General features: G+C 45.5%; 1 protein-coding gene across 2 annotated transcripts; it reads left to right on the forward strand.

Annotated features, from left to right (window-relative positions):
- The first annotated feature begins 506 nt into the window (after positions 1-506).
- On the forward strand, positions 507-21,578 carry trpm7 (transient receptor potential cation channel, subfamily M, member 7). Of its 2 annotated transcripts, none has more exons than XM_057347726.1 (40): positions 507-641; positions 6,152-6,231; positions 6,451-6,489; positions 6,580-6,778; positions 7,037-7,250; positions 7,429-7,553; positions 7,727-7,898; positions 8,652-8,826; positions 8,915-9,038; positions 9,123-9,192; positions 9,415-9,515; positions 9,755-9,889; positions 9,984-10,037; positions 10,109-10,249; positions 10,329-10,445; positions 10,521-10,798; positions 10,875-11,103; positions 11,213-11,362; positions 11,451-11,594; positions 13,263-13,391; positions 13,782-14,033; positions 14,109-14,283; positions 14,476-14,608; positions 14,678-14,862; positions 14,938-15,070; positions 15,175-16,082; positions 16,419-16,513; positions 16,606-16,684; positions 17,547-17,626; positions 17,716-17,741; positions 17,860-17,885; positions 17,981-18,034; positions 18,263-18,307; positions 18,529-18,594; positions 19,115-19,398; positions 19,754-19,836; positions 19,933-20,138; positions 20,452-20,503; positions 20,581-20,687; positions 20,762-21,578. In XM_057347726.1, exons 1-40 carry the CDS (start codon positions 639-641, stop codon positions 20,890-20,892), a joined length of 5,799 nt encoding a protein of 1,932 aa, XP_057203709.1. In that variant the 5' UTR covers positions 507-638; the 3' UTR covers positions 20,893-21,578. The 2 variants fall into 2 exon arrangements, with proteins under 2 accessions (XP_057203709.1, XP_057203710.1); XM_057347727.1 differs by having other exon boundaries at positions 15,175-15,842.
- The last annotated feature ends 654 nt before the right edge of the window (positions 21,579-22,232 follow it).

Raw genomic sequence — 22,232 nt, forward strand, 5'->3', positions numbered from 1 at the left:
ACCTTGCAGTGCAATATGGATGTCTGGATGCTGTTAAAGTGGTCTTCAACGGCATGAGAACAGTCCGCCTGCTGCTCAGCAACAAGACCTTGACATGACCAAACGTCTTTTTACAATATGAGGCATGCAAGTGCATGAAAATCAGCACTGACAGAAAATTAATTTCATTTTTTTTTTTCATTTTGCACCTAATGTTGCACATATGTTATTTAAAATGTATATTTAAATACACAATTGCATTGTCATTTTACATACTGCATTGCCTATTATTTAAAATAGAAAATTACTACCAATATGCTTGCATAACGCGGCGCTGCGCAGACCGATCGGTCTATAACAAAATATCGCGAGGGCCATTCGAAAGCACCGCTTTTGAATCACTCTCGCGATACTTCGAGTCATGTGACGCACCGAGCATGTGACGCCTGACGGGGCGGGCTCAAGTGAACTCCGTCACGCAACGTCAGTCCAGAGTCGCACAATTATGAAAATTCCACCTTCCGCTGAAGCCGCAGCGGACGCACACGACTATCACCGCCGTCACCGGGCTTCCCTTCCGGGGCTTCACGAGCAGCACCTCGCCGATAGATGGCTAGAAGATCCGGATCAGCTTTTCCTCAGTCTGAACGCTGAAGAGAATGGTACGGCTCGCGTCGCGCTGCTCTGGTATTGTATGCGTGGCGAATGTGGCAAAAATCTATGCTGAATGCGGTTCTGTGGCGTGTCTGCGCTTGCCGCGGCTCCGCGAGATGGAATGCGCGTCGCGCGCTGTTTTTCCGCGCATGTCTGTGTTGACAAGTGTGCCGCGTTCAGTCGCGGAGCTCGACCGACCGAATGCGTTGCGTTGAGCGCGCCTGGGGAGCTCGAGGGGTTTTGGCTCGTGCCCCGCGCGCTGCTAGCTTTAGCTGCTCTGAGACGCGCGTGCGCCGAGTCCGGTAACGTTACCGGCGAACCGGGTTGAAAACAGCGAGCGTCACGGGCAGGACAGATGTTTCCACCGCTGTCGTGTTGAATGACGTTTAAACGCGAGATCAGCTGTAAGATCAGAGAGACTTTAGCTCGCTGCTAATTCCTCATCTCACTGACATTCACACTATAAACATCGTCCTGTCATGGCACATATGTGTTATGAACACGCCACTCTTTTATCGTGCTGTCCACGTGTTTCTTGTCAGCTGTGCTGCTTTGCTTCAGTTGATTTGAGTAACTTAACTTGTGTCTTTATTTTCATATCGTTTTGTCATGTGCTTTCAGTGTCATTTCGGCTTTAACACACTCGTGTGTTCTGATGCTGTGGTGGAAGTGAAGTGAGTGTCCTCATATGGTCTCGGAGTAAAGAGATGTGATTCTGACATCATTATAAAGTGACACCTCACGGTCTTGAAGACAGAGACCCCGTCAGGTTCTTCCAGAAGTGAACGAGCTTCTCTTTGTGTTCGACTGGAATAACTTGCACGTCGGGCTGAACGTCCATCTCGTTGCCTGCAGGCAATTTTTAGTCTAAACTCAGTGAACTATTTACACCCTTAAAAGCTTACACTTTGGTAAAGTGTTGCGAATGTTTGCGCATGCACGGTAGCAACCTTTTGGTGTTTCAATTTAAGGTCCCAACTGGGAAGGTTTTGCATGAAAATATTCAACACCACTCGAAGAGTGACATATATTTTTTGCTCACTTACAATGTTCTTTCTCATCGCATGTCTGTGTTATCCTCAGTGTAACTTTTGTGATTCTTGTCGGATTGATTCCCATCTGCAGTGAAGATGAAGACGACAACTCCCATAATTCCACGACACTCATTCACAGTGTCATCAGGCTGCATCTGTGTTATTGTTTTGAACAGTATGTGTGAGGATGTCTGGGTTTGGAGCCTTTTGTTACTGTGGGCACGGGGTTCATGGCTCCAGCAATGTTAAAGAACACCAGATTTAACTTTTAACGTATAATAATAATAATGATTCATATAGAATTGGAGTGTGTCATGAGAGTGTTGCCGTATGTACCGTTGGTGGTGTATTGCGATATTTGGTTTGAATATTGTTACACAGCTCTTGTGTCTTTATGGTAGATCTGATATCAGGTTGAGTTGTTTGGTAGGAATATGTTGTGTCATTGTGACATTAGTGAGTGTATTTGTGTGTACAGTGTGCTCTGCTGCCAAATACAAACATGTCCAGGAATGAAACTTTGAGTTTAAAGCAAATTAATTTCGTCATCATGATAATGCAAACGTTGATGAGCGGGAAGTAGTGTTGGCGATATACCGGCTCATACCGAATGCCGGTGTGTATTTTTGTTACGATATGGAATTTTAATATACCGCATTACCGGTGTATGTCGCATAAACAACGTGCGAAACGCGGCGCAGCGCGACACTGTTTCAGTGGGGCCCGTTTTCACTGTTGCACTGTGACCGGCCATTCACACAGAATGCGTCTTCTATGCCGCGGCACTATTTTATCATATTTTTTCTATATAAACATGCGCTAAACGGTGGCATTTTGATGTTTGCGTGAGTCTCGCGCATGAGCGGTGACATTACATATTTCTTTCCTGTCGCAATGGGAGCGCGCACCTCGCGGCTGAACAGCAGCACAAGTGTAGCAATTACAAGTTCGCATTACGTTATGTTAAATATACTCAAGAACAAACATTTTCAAAAAAACGTTCATGTTCCCCTCATATCTGCTCAATATAAGCATATAATATGATGTGTTTTTAGTTTGAACTGTTTCTCTATATGCTTTAATGAGAAATAACGTTAAGTGTCAGTAAGGAGGATTGACAGCGTGATGCGATCGCTTTCCTCTCACATATCTAATTTAAGCCTTTGTTTTATGATTAAAAAATATGATTTCAGGAAATCATGAAGCCATTGTGACTATGTAAAACACAACAGACGTCACATGCATGTTTTAATGGTATAATTGTTACTATTTTGTTTTCAACTATTAATTTTTTGGTGGATGCTCAAACTCTTGAAGTTCAAGGAAAAAAGTTCATTTCGAGCCCAGTGCTCTATTTGTTTGCTTAAATATTATGTATGCAAGTTACCTTCGCATGCTATTCAATTGTTAAAGAAGTCTAAACTTTGCAGTTATTATAGGAGATACTGTCACCATGACAGTATAAAAGGGCATTTTAAGTCAATCAACAGCACTATTTCCACTCTTAATCAGTTAAAAAAATACCGCCACGTACCGGGAAACCGGTATAAATCTGAAAAACACTGTTATATAAATTTTTGGTCATACCGCCCAGCACTAGCGGGAAGTTTTGTTTTTGTTTTCTGTTAACAGTCATTTGGTGTGAGAAACACTCAAAATTCTTTAAAATTACACACACACACAGAGCTGCAGGTGAAATGATTGACTGGTGAAACTGGTTTGAGGTCAGTACAAGAGGTGAATGATGTCATCGAGTGACCGCAGTGTATTGTTGTTCAGTAATGTTCACATTTGTTGTACAGTTGTACAGGTTTTGTGTGTGTGTTGAACAGGTCATATGTTCTAAGTGAGTGTTTAAATGAAGTGTTGATGTTTCAGAGAGACACACAGCGTCTGATCTGCAGCTCAACTCACATTCATTCATTAAACAACCAGCCGAGTCATTTCACTTCTGTCCATCACCAACTCTTTTTACTCTTTACCATCAGATAACATCTGTGTGTGTGTCAGCTCATGAATATGAAGGAATTGTCATTCATCTGGTAGTCAAACCCCATTCTCTAGATATCACAGACTGGAGTAACAGGGTGTAGTGGGGTTAACATCCCCCATGTTTGTTTGTTTTGTGTAATTGGCTGCTGTTATTTATTCTTTGTATTGTGTTTAAATGGAATGTAATGATGATGATGGACCAGAGTTTATATGTGTCACAGAGAGAACTGTGGAAGAAATCCTTCCTTCACACTGTGTGTCACATGCGTGAGATTACTGTAATAACAGACCTGAAACACGCACGCACGCACGAAGATTATTATTCACTCTCCATGCTTTTCAGCTGAAGATCTGTGTGTTAAACTGTCAAAGTCAGCAGTCTGACTCTTCTGCACTTTTTCAGATACTGAACTCTCTCTCTGTTGTGTGTGCGTGCGTGCGTGTTTACACAGGCCGGTGTTTTGGCTAATATGGTACTGTTTGAGGTTATATCACACACACACAGGTTTGTGTTTTACAGTCGTTGCTGCGGATCAGATGTGATGATGATCTTTCTGAAGTGAGTTCAGGCAGGGTTTCTCGCTGACCTTTGACCCCTGCACATGAGATGTGGGTTTGTTGTGTTAGTAGATGATGTGTTTGTGTGAGCTCAGGTCAGGCTGTGCTGTGAATCTGTGCAGGTGTGTTTATTGAGAGAGGATCTGATAAACTGATAAAGATCATTCAAACTGATGATGTTTTATGGTTTTGTGGGGTTATCAGGAACATTCATCTGCCCTTCATGACATGACAGATCATCAGAGAATCCAGTCAGGGTCCGTGTTGCTGATCAACCATTTCAAATAGTTCTGATGGATCACAGTTTTCCTACACAGACAACACAACACATTACATGATCAATGCAGAGGTCATGGATGTGATCTGGAGAGGTTATAGTGAGAATTCTGTCATCATGTCATATCAAACCTGTATGAGTTTCTACTTCAGAACACAAAAGATATTTGGAATAAAAGTCGATCATCAAACAACACTGAACTCCATTGACTTCCATTGCATGAACACAAAACCACCGAGACCTTTCTCTAAATATCTCTGTTGTGTTCCACTGATGAAAGACTTGTGTACAGACAGTGATGTGTGAGGTGTGTGTGTCTGGTTATACGACCTGATGTGTCTGAGCTCTCTCTCTTTAATATCCCTGTTCTCCGTCAGAAACATTCATCACGTCCCCCCCCGTCCCCCCCCCGTCTGTTGCTACTGAACCGTGTTGAGAAACACAAGGTTGAGTGTGTTTGACTTCTGTGAAGCGCTGATGTTTCTCTATTCTCTGCTGAGACACACCGCTGAAGATGAAGATGAGGAGGTTTGAGCTGTTTTGTTTTAGAACTAGAATGTGTCTCAATCTCTGGGGTATGTTAGTTTTGAGCGCTCGCTCGCAGAGTTTAAAGGAATTCTGGGAAATTTAATGAAAAATTCCTCTCTGTTAAATGCGTCTGACTGTGAGGAGCCTGTTTGAAGTGAACACGAGAGTGATGTGAATGTGATGGCGGCTTTATTAAAGCGATGATGTGGATTACAGGCTCTTGCTGTGATTCCTGTGTTTTCTCATTTTACTACGACAACACAAAACTGCGACAACCACTGTATAGAAATGAAATTGTCTTGAGGTGGGCGGAGCTCGTGTTTGACATGTGTCTGGTGTAAACAGATGTTAATGTGAGAATGTGTACAGGTGGTGTTGTGAATGATGACACTGTGATTGAATGTGTGGATTCATCAGTGCTGGTGTGTGTGTGATCTCTACAGATATCATCATCCCTTCAGTCGTCCGTCCATCCACTCGCTCACTCACTATTTCCCATGATACAACACGCGACGACCGCTTGGTTAGAATCAGCTGCAGAAGAGTGACCGTTAATGCCACGAATGCATGTTTTGTCACTTGTGTTTGTTCTTATCAACAGTTATTTTTGTGTTTTAAACAGTTTCAATGAATGTTATAGACAGTGGTGCTTTATTTGAAATATGTTTAATCATTTTATTAAACGTAATAAACGTGGCAAACAGTTGTTTTGTTCTCTTTATTAAAAACTAATACAATATACATGACAAATAAGATGAAAATCAACTTTACCATTTTATTACGCAATCCATGAAGCCACGCAGGTGATATGAGCGTTATGACGAATGTCCGCCACAGAGCTGTCAGACGCATGATATATTACGCCAGTGTCTGAAATCCTTCACTCATTTTCATTCACTTCTTCGACATGCATTGGACTCAAATGTCATTGGCTATATAGGGAATAGTGAAGGAGTGAACGAGGGAGCGGTTTCAGACACAGCAACTGACTGTCACTCGTCTGACAAAACGTCCAAAGACCAATAGAAACAAAAATAGAGAAATACTGTACATATCAAATCTTTCTCATCATAGATTTATAGACAGATGTGTTCGGTTCAGATCAGTTTTTCTTGTTGATCTGTTGCAGTCCCAGAAGTCCTGGATAGAAAACACGTTCACCAGGAGGGAATGTGTTTATATACTGCCCGTGTCCAAAGACCCGCACAGGTAAACTCACACAAACACAATCATGAACTGAGTTTATGTTCAAGTGTTCAGTGTCTGGATCCATCTACTTGTCAAAGTGACAGCGTCCGTCACTGTGTTTTTAAGAAGACGAGTCATTGAGTTGTGATGGATTCTGAGCTGTAGTCATGTGACCAAAACACTGTCATCATTCAGTGTGACGGTGATGTGTGTTCAGTGTCGATGTTGTTGTGTTTGCAGATGTCTGCCGGGATGTCAGATCTGTCAGCAGCTCGTACGGTGAGTGAGAAAACACACACACACACACACACATGAACGCGTGTAACACAGCGACGGCTGCTGAAGATGTGTGTGTGTGTGTGTGTGTAGATGCTGCTGCGGGCGTTTGGTCCGGCAGCACGTGGGCTTCAGTGCGACTCTGCCGGTGAAATACTCAGACGTGCGTTTGGCTGAAGGGGAGCTGTCAGATGTGGAGCGGTGGTCTGTGGAAAAACATACCGAGGAGACGCCCACTGACGCTTATGGAGTCATCAACTTCCAGGGCGGATCTCATTCATACAGAGCCAAGGTCTGAACACACACATCACACACACACTTCTGCTTCACTCTTCACACTGAGAGGTCAAATTGAACACATTGCATCGTGGGATACAGTATTGCATGCAGTGTGCGTTTGTTCATCTCAGTGAAAGCGGTAGGTCATTTGTAGAGAGTGTCCGATTCTATTTCTTAGTTAAACGTGGCCATCAGTGCAAAGTGTGCATACTACATAGTACATACTGCAGTACATAATGTGTCTGATGGAGCGATGTGATTGGCTGTGCAGTATGTGCGTTTGTCATACGACTCTCGACCGGAAGCCATCTTGAGACTCATGCTGAAGGAATGGCAGATGGAGCTGCCGAAGATCGTCATCAGCGTTCACGGCGGCACCCAGAACTTTGACCTGCATCCACGGATCAAACATGTGGTGGGAAAAGGACTCATTAAAGCTGCCGTGACCACAGGGGCCTGGATCCTGACGGGCGGAGTCAACACAGGTGTGTGTGTGTGTGTGTGGATTAACTTGAGCGCAGTAATGACAGTCATGTGAGTGTAAAGATCAGGTCTGTATGTTTGATGAGTGTTTACACGCTCGCTGCAGCACGTGCACGTGCAGTAGTGATGTCACTGCATCTGTAAACTGTTGACTGTGGCGTTTGTCTGCCGGGTTTCCAGGTGTGGCCAAGCATGTGGGCGACGCGCTGAAAGAACATCTATCCAGATCATCACGCAAAATCTGCACGATTGGAATCGCACCCTGGGGAGTGATCGAAAACAGAAACGACCTCATCGGAAGAGATGTGAGACTTCATCACACACATGTCTGACCCATCAAATAAACATTTCACCAAGAAAGACTAAATGAGATTTGACTGCAGAGAGATGCTAGGGAGAGAAAAGTCTTTATATCAATGACATGACATGCTATGATGACTGTACTGTAATAACACGTGGGTTGCGTGTTTGTGTGCAGGTTGTTGCACCGTATCACACTCTGTTGAACCCTCTCAGTAAACTCAACGTGTTGAATAACTTTCACTCACACTTCATTCTGGTGGATGACGGGACGGTGGGGAAATACGGAGCTGAAGTCAAACTGAGGAGAGAGCTGGAGAAACACATCAACCTCCAGAGAATACACGCACGTGAGGACGAGCGCACATCACACACACACACACACACACGTGAGGACGAGCGCACATCACACACACACGTGAGTCACACGAGTGGAAAAAAGAACTGTTGACCCTCTTTTGACAAAACTGACCCCAAAGGGACAGACGTGTATATAAACACACACACACAAATGATTGTGTATAAACACACAGTTGTGTTTAATGACAGTAATCATCCTGCACTCTGTGTCATTACACATAATCACTGTCAATCAAATGTTTGGACACACCCACGGATTCTGTGTTTTACAATAAACGTGATGTTGCTGAAATGATCACATGACACACATGTACAGTTAAACAGTAATTATGTAATGGCAGTGTTCAATGTTGAACCAATCTGACCTTCTTCAGAGTTTTCCATCATCATTAGAGTTTAAGTCTGTCAAGAAATGTGTTTATACAGACACAACTGATATTTTACAGTGTGTGTGTGTGTGTGTACATCTATATTTGCGAGGACCGGTTTGAGTTGTAGACCAGCGGTGTGAGGACAAGGAGAGTAAAGTGAGGACATTTTGGCCGGTCCTCACTTCCAGAGACCCCTTTAAAGGGCTGTTTGAGGGTGAAGACTTGGTTTTAGGGTTTAGGTTATAGTTAGGTTAAGGGTCAGGGTTAGGGTCAGGCATGTAGTTCTGACGGTTAGGGTGACGGGCTAGAGATTGCATTGCGTCAATGTATGTCCTCATAAAGATAGCTGCGCAAACGTGTGTGTGTGAGCAGGCATCGGTCAGGGAGTCCCTGTGGTAGCACTGATTTTTGAAGGAGGGCCGAACGTGATCCTGACGGTGTTGGAGTATCTGCAGGAGAGCCCACCGGTGCCTGTGGTGGTGTGTGAGGGAACCGGACGAGCCGCTGATATACTGGCATACGTCCACAAACAGACAGAGCCAGACGGGTATGAAACAAACACACACACACGAGATGTAATTACTGTGAAGAACTTGAACTGTGTCTGAACTGTGTGAATATTCCTCGTGTCTCAGTGCACTGCCTGACGGTGTTGAAGCTGACATTATCGCCACAATCAAGAAAATGTTCAACTTCAGTCAAAGTGACGCGCTGCATCTGTTCCAAACACTCATGGAGTGCATGAAGAGCAAAGAGCTGGTACACACACACACACACACACACAAACGCCTCAGATCAGAAGGTTGTACACGAGTAACTTCTGTGTGTGTTTGTGTGTTCCAGATCACAGTATTTCACGTTGGTTCAGAAGATCAAGACATTGATGTGGCGATTCTCAAGAGTCTTCTCAAAGGTCAGCGTGTGTTTCAAACATTAACTTCATGTCAGTCTGAGAAGAATGACTTAAAGTCTAAACTACACAAACACATTCACTTCATCTGTTTAGTCGTTAACAAACTGTTGGAGAAACACAAGAGATTTCATCAGCAGAGGTCAAAGTGTTTCAAACGCATCACTACACACGTTTTCTGTCAGATTACCATCTGTGTGTGTGTGTGTGTTTGTGTGTTTACAGGCACAAACGCATCAGCCTTTGATCAGCTGGTCCTGACGCTGGCGTGGGACAGGGTGGACATCGCTAAAGATCACGTCTTTGTTTATGGACAACAGTTGCTGGTTAGTGAGCGTCTGCACAACAACAAGAGTAACACACGTGTTGTCTGTAGTACACGCACACACACTGGGTTTAATGACCTCTGACCCCTCAAACTACATTCAACTGTAGGATAAGAATGTGCACAATGATTGTGTTGTTTATTGTGTTTGTTAAAATCATATAATAAGAGTTTTGGATCAGTCCCATCATTTGTGAGGATGAAGTGATGTTCATGTGAAGTGTGTGTGTGTGTGTGTAGGTGGGCTCTCTTGAACAGGCCATGTTGGATGCGTTGGTGATGGATCGTGTGGAGTTCGTGAAACTTCTCATTGAGAACGGCGTCAGCATGCACAGATTCCTGACAATCACACGCCTGGAGGAGCTCTACAACACGGTACACACACCTGAGGAGTTGATTGTGGATCAAATGTCATTTATTCTTGTGTGAAGGTGTTCTGATATAAAGTGAGCTTTGACTCTCGTCACAGAAACAAACACCAACAAACCCAACGCTCTATCACCTGCTGAGAGACGTCAAACAGGTAAAGAGCGCTCCCAGCTTCAGTCTGAAGTCATGTTGAGTTTTTCTTGACTTTTTAATCTTGTGTTGTAGGGTAACCTCCCCCCCAATTACAAAATCACATTAATCGATGTTGGATTGGTGATCGAGTATCTCATGGGAGGAACGTACAGATGTAACTACACCCGCAAACGCTTCCGCATCATCTACAACAACCTGCACGGAAACAGTCGGGTAATGAAAGATTCCAGCTCATGTGTTGTGACTCGCTTTCAGAAGATCAACTTCTAATGTCTGTCTGTCTGTCCGTCAGCGGTCAGGGAGACACACAGGCAGCACCTCGCACGAGTCCTTCAGCATTCAAGCAGATAAAAAAGAGAAAACCAGACACAATCACTTCATCAAGACGGCACAGCCCTACAAACCCAAAGTAAACATTTAGTGTGTGTGTGTGTGTGTGTGTGTGTGTGTGTCTGCTTTAACGTGTCGCACTCGTGTTCCTCAGCCGGACTCCACTTCTGAGCAGCAGAAGAAGAAGAGCAAAGAGGAGGTGGTGGACATCGATGACCCCGAGACCCGGCGCTTCCCGTACCCCTTCAATGAGCTGCTGGTGTGGGCCGTGCTGATGAAGAGACAGAAGATGTCTCTGTTCTTCTGGCAGCACGGAGAAGAGTCCATGGCCAAAGCTCTGGTGGCCTGCAAACTCCTGCGCTCCATGGGCTACGAGGCCAAGAAGAGCGACGTGGTGGACGACACCTCAGAGGAGCTGAAGGAATACTCCAAGTGAGTGCGTGAGCGACGCGAGAAGGCAAACAACGGCTGCCGGGTGGGTTTCTAACGCTGGTGTGCTCTCTGTTAGTGAGTTCGGGACGCTGGCGGTGGATCTGTTGGAGCAGTCGTTCAGGCAGGACGAGACCATGGCCATGAAGCTCCTGACGTACGAGCTGAAGAACTGGAGCAACTCCACCTGTTTGAAGCTGGCCGTGTCGTCTCGACTCCGCCCCTTCGTGGCTCACACCTGCACACAGATGCTGCTGTCCGACATGTGGATGGGACGACTGAACATGCGCAAAAACTCCTGGTACAAGGTGAGAGCTCCTGCTGCCGCTGGTCCTCTCGGAGCGAGACGCTTTGACGCGTGTCATGCGATGTGTTGATCTGCCGAGGACTGATGATGGTGTTGTTGATGTTTGTCAGGTGATCTTGAGCATCCTCGTTCCTCCGGCAATCCTTCTGCTGGAGTACAAGACCAAAGCTGAGATGTCCCACATTCCCCAGTCTCAAGACGCCCATCAGAGCATGGAGGACAGCGAACACAACCTGCAAAACCCTGATGACATCCAGATGGTAAAATCACACACCACTATAACTTGGGAAACATTTGTACACTAAAGAATCTTCATGAGAATGGGTTTTACTTCTGTGTGTGTTTTAGGACGTGTTTAAGGAAGTTCGTACCAATGACAACGCAGAAATCAAAAGTGAATCGGAGGTCCATGTTCGTTCTCGCCGCTTACCCATCACACGCAAGTTCTACGCTTTTTACCACGCTCCCATCGTCAAGTTCTGGTTCAACACGGTACGTATCGCTGCTTTCTCACGCTCTGTGTGTGCGTGTGTGTGAGTGTGAGGCCTTCGGCTCCTGTAAGTGACCCTGGATTGGTTCCCATTGTGATAATATCAGACACAGACACTTCTCTGCATAAACCCACTGCATTAACACCCCCCCCCCCACACACAGACATGTTGGGTTTTCATGTTTTATGGGGACATTCCATAGACGCAATGGTTTTTATACTGTACAAACTGTATCTCATATTCCCTCCCCCTAACCCTAACAATCACACACAACTGTCTGCTCTTTTACATTTTCACTAAAGTTCATTCTGTATGATTTATAAGCTTGCTTCCTCATGGGGACCAAAAAATGTCCCCACAAGGGCAAGGGTTTTGGATATTGCCATCTTTGTGGGGACATTTTGTCCCCATACCGTAGGGTTTACCCTTCCCACACACACACACACACACATGTCTAGTTTATCATCCCCGTGGGGACAGTCCATAGGCGTAATGTTTTTATACTGTACAAACTGTATATTCTATCCCCTATCCCTAACCCTATCCCTAAACCTAAAGATCATAGAACACTTTTTGCATTTTTAGATTTGTAAAAAATATTGTTCTGTACAATTTATTAGCTTTTGTGCCCATGAGGACCTCAATTTTGGTCCCCACGGTGACACGAGTCCCCATGTGTTGGTGTGTATTCAGGTTTAGGTCCCCACCGGGATATACAAACATGAACACACACAACGACACACACACACTGAAAGCCTCTGATGTCTGATGTTTATCTGTGTGTGTGTGTTGTGCTGACAGGTGTTTGTGTGAATGTGGTTAAAGGGGTCATATGACACGGTTAAAAGGAATATTATGGTTTGTTTTAGATGTAATGTAATGTGTATACAGGATTTAAGGTTGATAAACGCTGTATTTTCCACACACCGTGCATGTTTGTATCTCCTCTTTGCTCCGCCTCTCTGAAACGCGCAGATTTTTGACAAAGCTCATGACTCTGAAAAGCGAGGTGTGCTGTGATTGGCCAGTTCACCAGTGAGTAGTGATTGGTGGAATACTGCAAGCGTGTGAGGGAAATGTGACGCCTCTGACCATATTTGGAACATCAGGTTCCTCTTCAGTTGTACTGACAGGTACGCCCACCTTACTTGCGTCTACATTTGGGCGGTCTTAGTCAGATCAGACCACCAGCTGACGTAGATTTGTGGGGGTGTGGCTACACGAGGTGTTTCAGGCAGGTCTGGGTGAGCATTCGCTCTCATATAGAACGCATCTTTTGTTCCCACACTTTCATTTCTGCAATTTTACACGTCTAATACACGCATGTGCAACTTATCACACCAAAGACACAGAAAAACACACCATATGACCCCTTTAAGAGAATTCTTTTAGATCTTGTTGATGTGTGTGTGACTCTTCAGAAGAAATTAAACCGTCAACATTGATTGACTGTGTTGTGTGTTGTCCAGCGTTTGTTGTCATGTGATGATGTGATGTGAGAGGTGCAGTAGAGAGAAACATGAGTTCACATGTGCTGTGTAGTGTTGAATTAATGCATAAAGAATGTATATAATGTCATTACAACTGTGTGCATGTGTGTTTGTATGCTTGTGCGTGTGTGTGTGTGCACTTGTGCGTGTGTGCGCGTGTGTGTGCATGTGTGTTGCAGCTCTTTTATATCGGCTTCCTGATGTTATATTCATATGTGGTGTTGGTGAAAATGGAGCCCCTTCCATCACCTCAGGAATGGGTCGTCATTCTCTACATCTTCACACTGGCTGTGGAGAAGATACGTGAGGTACTTGTGTGCTTAGATGTTTTTGAGGCATGTCAGAAATGTTTAATTATTTGTTTATTGTGTTATAATCCAACAAACTTCAGCTGAATGTTTAAACTTCATGTGTAATGATCGACTGTGAAATTCAGAGAACAAACGTGACAAATGAAGTGTTAGTGCTGTTAAAAGACTCATGTGAGAGTGAGTGTACAGAAAACAAACGTTCACACTCAATACAGAAACTACAAACCAGCACTTGATTCTAAACTTGCTATTCTTTACCAACCCGCCACACATTTCTGCCCAATATAGAACTATTCTAACCCTTGACACAACTTGTGAAAAAAGCATGTTTGGTCTCCCAGTTGAAGAACACCTGAAGAAGTTGAATGTGTGTTTTTCTGTGGATAGATGTTCATGTCAGAAGGAGGAAAGATCAGTCAGAAGATTAAAGTCTGGTTTACAGATTATTTCAATATTTCTGACTTTCTGGCCATCCTCATGTTCTTCGTGGGGTTCGGTCTGCGTTTTGGGGTGGGAAACGTGTTAATCACGGGCCGGATCGTCTACTGTTTGAATATCATCTTCTGGTACGTGCGGCTGCTGGATATTCTGGCCGTCAATCAGCACGCCGGCCCGTACGTCATGATGATCGGAAAAATGGTGAGTTTCCCAGTCGACGGTTTCTTCGTGTCACTGCGTGATGAGTTCTTCATGTGTGTTTGACTCTTTCTGCAGGTGGCTAACATGTTTTATATCGTGGTGATCATGGCGGTTGTGTTGCTGAGTTTCGGAGTTCCTCGTAAAGCCATATTGTACCCGAACGAGGAACCCTCGTGGACTTTAGCCAAAGACGCGGTTTTCCAGCCGTACTGGATGATGTACGGGGAAGTGTACGCCTATGAGATTGACGGTACGTGTGATGTGTTTTTGATTCAGTTTATGCATGTCGAACAGGACACGAGCCGTGAGCTTACCTCTGCTTTCAACAGATCATTTATGTTAGTTAAATCTTTACCATATTGATTGAGAACAAACCTCACATCTGCACACAGAGAGTCATGTGTGTGTGTGTGTGTGTGTGTGTGTGTGTGTGTGTGAACAGTGTGTGCAAACTCCACCGATAATAATGTTATAGGTCTGTGTGGCGCGGGCGTGTGGTTGACACCTCTGCTTCAGGCCGTCTATCTCTTCGTTCAGTATATTCTAATGGTCAATCTGCTCATCGCCTTCTTCAAGTGAGTGACCCGACCGACCGACCGATCGCTCTCTTTCAGTTCTTCATCTTCCTGCTCTTGTTTCTGCAGTAACGTGTACCTGCAGGTGATGTCCATGTCAAACCTGGTGTGGAAATACCAGCGATACCATTTCATCCTGGCGTATCACGACAAACCCATCCTGCCCCCCCCTCTGATTCTGCTCAGTCACGTGGTGTCTCTGCTGTCGTCCATCTGCAGGAAGAGAAAAAAGGACAGCGGCACCTATGGGCCGAGTAAGTGACGTCCGGCTCTCGTCTCGTGGATGTTTCTTCACTGCGTCTCTAACATGATCTCAATGTTCTCCACAGAACTCTTCCTGACAGAGGAGGACCAGAAGAAGCTTCACGACTTTGAGGAACAGTGTGTGGAGACGTACTTCCATGAGAAAGACGACCACTTTCATTCTGGGAGTGAAGAGAGAATCCGACTCACATCTGACAGGTTGTTCAAGCGCAGCTCACAGATCTGAACTCCTTTAGCCTTTAACATTTCCTCTGAAACACGATGACGATGTGAATAAATTGTGCCTGCATGTGTTTTCTTAGGGTGGAGACGATGTGCGTTCAGCTGAAGGAGGTCGGGAACAAAGTGAACTTCATTAAGCGATCGCTGCACACTCTGGATTCTCAGATCGGACACCTGCAGGATCTCTCGGCGCTCACGGTGGACACGCTGAAGGCCCTGACGGCACAGCGGGCATCTGAGGCCAGCAAAGTCCACAACCAGATCACCCGTGAGCTCAGCGTCTCCAAGAACCTGGGGCCCGGCCCGGGTGACATCACGGGACACTCCAAATCCAGCGCTCTGGTGCGGTGCAGCGTGGGTTTCCTGCCCCCCGCCACCAGCATAGCGGACTCGCTGTTCGGGGGCGGAGCCAAAGACAGAACACAGCATCACGAGGCCGAGCCTCCTTTGAGCCCGGGAAGGTACTTCGCTCCGTTGGCGCCCGAGGCCAGGTCGTCTGGTCACGCCGCACCGCAGACGCGCTCGCTCAGGGATTCTCACAGGCGCTCTCCTCAGCCGGGTCGGCGCGAGGGGAATGCCGGCCATGCCGAAGATGCCGCTCCCTGTGGTCCCATCAGCGCCCCGGCTGGAACGGCCACGTTCTTCGTCAGCACGCCCACGCAGCTCGCGGACTCTCGGACGCATTCGCCCCCTCACGCCGGCCGCACGGAGCCGCTGCACCCCGCCGTGGAGTTTGGGGCCTTCGTGGGTGAGTATGAGGAGGAAGGCGACCCAGTGGTGGTCGTGTGTGAAGCCAAATGCGAGGGATACGTGAATCCTGCCTTCACTGATGATGATGAGGTTAGAGTAGAGGAAGCCATGATCACCGAGCAGCCTGACAGAATCGCTCGGCTCTCTCGCTCTCCTGATAATCCGCCCCAGGGACCCCAGCCTAGCGAAGCGCTCCAGAGATCGGCCCGCAGCAGATGCCCGCTGCAGAAGAACAGAGGTTTGCGTTCGGTCCAGAGGTGGGCTTTGGCCTGTTGGTGATACGTGAGGCATCGTAACCCTGTCCTAACTGTGACCCCTGACCCACTGCCCGCCCGTCTGCATGCCCCTGTGTGGGTTAGAGGGTGAGACGGGTGTCTCGGTCTGTCGGTGGTTTGTTGGAGGGACTCTGAATCGGGTCTTTGGGAGAAAAGAAAGTGTTGTGTTGTGTGAGAGACTAACACTGGGGTGGTGCTGTCGGAAGAGCTCAAACTACATGTTTCACACGGTGACTGACTGTCCATCTCTTGTCTTTCGTGTTGTAATAATCCATCCTCTTTGACTGATTTCTCTGAAGGTCACAAGGATGATTCAGAGGGTCAGAGGTCCTTCCCTAAAGAGGTTTCGGCTAGCGGCCGGCAGCTCAGTCCATCCAGAAAGGATCAAGATGTGGTGGGTGTCTAAGATGAAAAGATTTCCCGTTACTGTTGATCTGTGTGATTGATGATGATGTGTGTGTGTGTGTGTGTGTGTGTGTGTCACAGGGTCACATGAGGACAGTGAACTCATACGCTGGTTTCACAGAGTTTGGCAGAAACCCTTCGTTCTTGCATCCAGAGTCCAGTAAGTTTGAACGACAACATTACACAACACCAGTGAAGCCTTTAAACATTAACCTTGTGTTAACACATCACACCTCCACACGGCTGCCACATGATGAAACTACTACTACATTTTTTTAGATTCAATTTATTGTCATTGCACATGTACAAGTACAAGGCAACGAAATGTGACCTCTGCATTTAACCCATCCAGAGAGTAGTGAACACACGCACAGCAAGTGGTGACCACACGTACACCCAGAGCAGTGGGCAGCTATCACTGCAGCGCCCGGGGAGCAAGTAGGGGTCAGGTGCCTTGCTCAAGGGCACCTCAGTCGTTACCCGCCGGCCCTGGGAATCCAACCGGCAACCTTCTGGTCACGAGTCCCACTCTCTAACCATTAGGCCACAACTGCCCCCTGTCTTTCTGACCACACAAGGATTAAAGGGGCGAGTATAGCGCGGCCATCCGCGTCGGCGCGCCACCCGCATGATGTCATTTTTGTCATCAGGAGGGTCCATGGCCATCCGCACATCCCGTCTGCTTGCAGCACGATTTTTGAGACCCTGCGGACGAAACGCATATAACGGCGCATGCGCAAAAAAATGTCGAATCGGCCGAGTACACTCGGTGACATACTGCACGTGTCGAACTCATCTGTCCGCGCTTATCCTTGATGCTCAAGAAGCTGTGCGGATGCATTTGTGCGCGAGACGGACGCGGAAAGTCAAGTATACCCGACCCTTTACAGTATTAACACACAACTCAAAGGAAGTCAAAAGAGACAAAAACATGACACGAGCTGTTAAATTCTGTCAGCGTGTCCATCATCTGAAGTCCTAATGAGAAAGATTCTCACATCGCATGTGTGTGTGTGTTTCAGCGCTCAGTAAACAGGAGAAGAGTCGCGTGTCATTGGAGGACATCTCACGGCATGAGGATCTGTCAGCTGCTGTGCTATTGGTCAGTCAAACACACAACACGACAACGTGCTGCGTTACAGAGAACATCATTCACACAGACGTGTAACTCTTGATGTCATTCATTCTCAGGGTAAATCAGTGCAATCCAGCAAACTGTGAGTAACACGTCTCTGTTCCTGCATGACCGTGTCATTGTGTTCAGAAGGAAAGATCAGGTGACGGTTACAGGTGTGTTATTATCATTGTGTCTGTTTGTGTTCTGCTCTTCATCAGGACTGCAGGAGATGATGTTTCTAATGGTAAGTGTTGTGTCTCATTGAAAGTATTTTCACACACACAGTGAACCCAAGCCGATGTGTGTGTGTGTGTGTGTGTGTGTGTGTGTGTGTTTCAGCTGCAGCGGGTGTGTACGCCGCCCGACACACACACCTCAGTGCACGTAAGGACTGTAAGTCTCACACCTGCTGCTTCACTATAAAGAACACTGGCATGTACCATAGTACAGGAGTGACATCACCCTGCTATTCTGACTACTGTGATGCAGTGAAGACATGTCTCATAACACCACCAAGCAGTTTCATTTATGCTGCTTGGAAAAAAAGGATGAATTGAATATGTTTAACTCTTTTGTAATGTTGTTGTTTATCTGTTTGTCTACTTGTGTTTTTGTGAGCAGCGATCGGTTCTCCCTTCAAGCCCATGGAGACTTACCAGTACTCAGGTGTGTGCGTTTGTGTCATTTACAGAAACTATAAACACATGCTGATCCAAACCCGAGGCAGGAGATCAAACACACGGACCGTAATGACTGAGCTGAAACGTGTCATTCAGACGTGATGCTTTGGGTTTGAAACAGACATGTGCCAGCAGCTTTTGTGACGTGTACTGACAGCAGCCCTTTGTGTGTGTGTGTTGTGTGTCGTTTGTGTACGCGTGTGTTAGCGGTGGAACGTAATAACCTGATGCGGTTGTCTCAGAGTATTCCATTTACCCCAGTGCCCCCTAAAGGTAAGACACAGTACTGCCCTCTTTCCCATCATGCTTTGCTCTGTATTGTTCTGAAGATGGGCTGGGCCATGTGATGCTTTATGGTTTATACTGTGGTTGTGGTCTACAGTCTTCTTCGTTGCATTTGCATCAGAAACGATGATCATACGAGACCGTTGTTTACAGTCGGTTACTACTGTAGAAGGTTCAATTAGATTAAAAAAGCTGCTTGAAATCTTTGAAACACCACCCACTTCTATGGCAATAACCATTTATTTTACAATCTCTCTTCACAATGCAATGACAACACAGCTGAGGCTGAATCTGGAGGAGAGTTCCACTTCAAATAAGTGGCTATGATAGAAAAAGCCTCAATCAGTGAGCATTGAATCACCAGTGGGGTGTATAAACGTACTCGTGTTATAAGAGTGCAGTCACAGCGCTCACCCCAGTTTGATGGATTCTGTTGCCTTATTTTGCATAAACGAACTCGAGCAAAAGCAGAAGTGTTCACACGCGTGACGTGATGTTCTCTCGGCAGGTGAACCCGTCACCGTGTATCGACTGGAGGAAAGTTCTCCAAACAGCATAAATAACAGCATGTCATCGTGGGCTCAGCGTGGACTCTGTGCAAAGATCGAGTTCCTCAGTAAAGAGGAGATGGGCGGCGGTCTGCGGAGGGCGCTGAAAGTTCTGTGCACCTGGTCAGAGTACGACATTCTGAAACCAGGACACCTGTATATCGTCAAATCCTTCCTACCTGGGGTGGTCAACACCTGGCAAAGCATTTACAAAGAAGAGACGGTCCTGCATCTCTGTCTCAGGGTAAGAAACATCCCATCGTATATTGTTCTTTTATCTCGCACAACTGAGAAACACACACATGTGAAAACATTTCAGTTTCTCCTCCTGATAATAGACAATAGAGACACTTTTATCCGAACGAGTGAGAGATCTTAAGAGATGACAATAAGCAAAGCTACATTACTACAAGTGAGTGAGTGAGCGGTTGTTAGCGGTGTTAAGATGAAGGATTAGCACTTTTTGTTTCTGTCGATCTCACTCTCAGTTGTTCAGATGGATCAGAAAGAAAGAATGGCTTTGGTTCATTCTTTCATTGACTAAGAACAGCAGAACAACTCCAGACGTTCACGTGTGTTTGTTTGTTTGTTCTCGATAGGAAATTCAGCAGCAGAGAGCAGCTCAGAAACTCACATTTGCCTTCAATCAGATCAGACCTAAAACAATCCCCTACTCCCCCAGGTAACGCATCATCATCATCATCATCATGCACGGATGATAAACACAGATGAAGCCAAACCTGAATGTTATAAAGTTGAATCTCTGTGTTCGCTGAAGGTTCCTGGAGGTTTTTCTGCTGTATTGTCATTCTGCGGGTCAGTGGTTCGCCATCGAGGAGTGCATCACCGGAGACTTCCGCAAGTTCAATAACAACAACGGAGATGAAATCGTTCCCACCAATCTGCTGGAAGAAACCATGCTGGCGTTCAGTCACTGGACGTACGAGTACACACGGGGAGAGCTGCTTGTGCTGGATCTGCAGGGTTCGTCTATCTGATCTGGTTACTTGCACTGTGTTGTTGTGCGGCGTCTCTGAAGTGTTGAGAAGCGTCAGATCGGTCACAGTACTGGTATTATTGCGTGTGCTTCATACATCAAGATTTGACTTCAGATGTTTCTGTGTAAACGAGAGTGTCTGTCCGGTCACTTAACATACTGCGTCAGTAATGCCAGCCATTTGTCAGAAAGGTTTTAAACCTTGCGGAGACGTGTTTATTGACGAATTCATGCCACAAAGAAGACATTCATAGATGCTTTTGGGTTGTTGTGTTGAATGTGAGTCTTATCTGTCCACAGGGGTGGGCGAGATTCTAACAGATCCCTCCGTCATCAAGAGTGGAGAGAAAGGGTGAGTTCTCTAACATGTCACATGTGAGGTGATGACGTTTTGCAATCTTTATGTCTGACTGTGGGTGAACGTGACAGGTCTTATGATATGATCTTCGGTCCTGCAAACCTGGGAGATGATGCCATCCGCAATTTCCGTGCCAAACATCACTGTAACTCCTGCTGCAGAAAACTCAAACTTCCAGGTGAGTGACTTCAATGATTAGGGAATGATTTAGCCGTCATCTCATCTCATGCTTGAAATGTTTTGTTTGCTCAGATCTGAAGAGAAACGACTACACTCCAGATAAACTGGCACCACAGCACGACTCCTCCGAGGGGCCGTCCCACTCCACGCCTACAGGGGGCGCCACTAAAGAACAGCGTCCTTCAATGCGCTTAATGCTGTGAGCCGCACACACACACACACGCGCGCGCTGTCATGAGAAACACTGTGTGCAGGACCTGTGTGTGTTTTTATATGACGTGACGATGAGATTGTGTCGCCTCTGAACGGCATCAGCATCTGTTCATTTGTTCAGATATGTTTTCTAAAGTCACATGTATAATCAGCTTTTAAGAGTATTTTTTAACGTTTTTATGTCCATATGAAATGATAAAGTGGTTAATAACTGGTACAGTATCAATGTAAAATAAAGTATTTATTCTAAACTACAAAACGTTGCCTTCTATAAAATTAGCAATTTTAAGTGCAATGCCAGTCACTTGCTGGTTTTGTTCGAATCAGATTTTGTACAGAGCTGAATGCCAACAGAATATGTTTTGATGTACAGAAAACTACACATGCACAGCATGGCGTGTAAGGTTCATACATGTAGATAATGGGCAGATTGCAATGCAAATGATAGCGGAGTATGTGCCGAACACAACTTTCTAATGTTACAGCGGTACTCTTGTCTATTACTGTCACTGGAGTATTATAGTGTGTGAGAGAGATCTCGTGTATCTCATAGATACATCTATCTGACACCATTATATCAGCTGAAACGAGACAATATTTGATGCTGGAGATATTAATGGATCTGTAAACATTTTTTTACTGTACATTTTAACAATAAAAGACTTAAAGACGCTCATGACTTGTGTTGTGATTTATCCAGATGAGCTGATGATCATTAAACACATTTTCAATGCTTCATGCAGCAGTGTTATTGTTGTATACCTCATTTAAAACTGCATCAGGGTTTATTCTGGATCTAGAACCAATTCTATATGTTACATTAGACATGTCTTCTTGAACAAATATTTGACATTTATGCTCATGTGTATTTTCAATTTCACTGTCATGCCGTGACGATTGAGGAGCTACGATGCAAGGAAAGAAAATGATCAATAAATGAAGCAGAAGACGATAAAAAGATTCGTATTTGATTCTTTATACTTATAGTTCTTTTATCTTTTAATTTCCTTAAAAAAAAAAGAGTGTTCACTAATTTATTCTGTGAAGTGACGATCACTATGTAGTACTCACTCTGAAGGGAGCAGAGCTTCAGTGTCTCATATGTGCAGGTGTGAATCGTCATCATCAGACACGCCTGATCAGACTACTGACCTTAAATCTGAGTTTGCTATCTGGTGAGGAAAACGACGGATTGTCCACAGAAAAGCTTTAGAGTATGAGGTAAAAGCAGATTCACATTTATCGAAAATGTGTGCCTGGCAGGAATAACTAGATTTAGAGTTGAGAGAATCTGCGCGCGAACAGTTTCGATGGATCGGATCTTGACAAA

This window comes from Triplophysa rosa, linkage group LG12 (assembly GCF_024868665.1).
Source record: "Triplophysa rosa linkage group LG12, Trosa_1v2, whole genome shotgun sequence".
NCBI classification, from domain to species: domain Eukaryota; kingdom Metazoa; phylum Chordata; class Actinopteri; order Cypriniformes; family Nemacheilidae; genus Triplophysa; species Triplophysa rosa.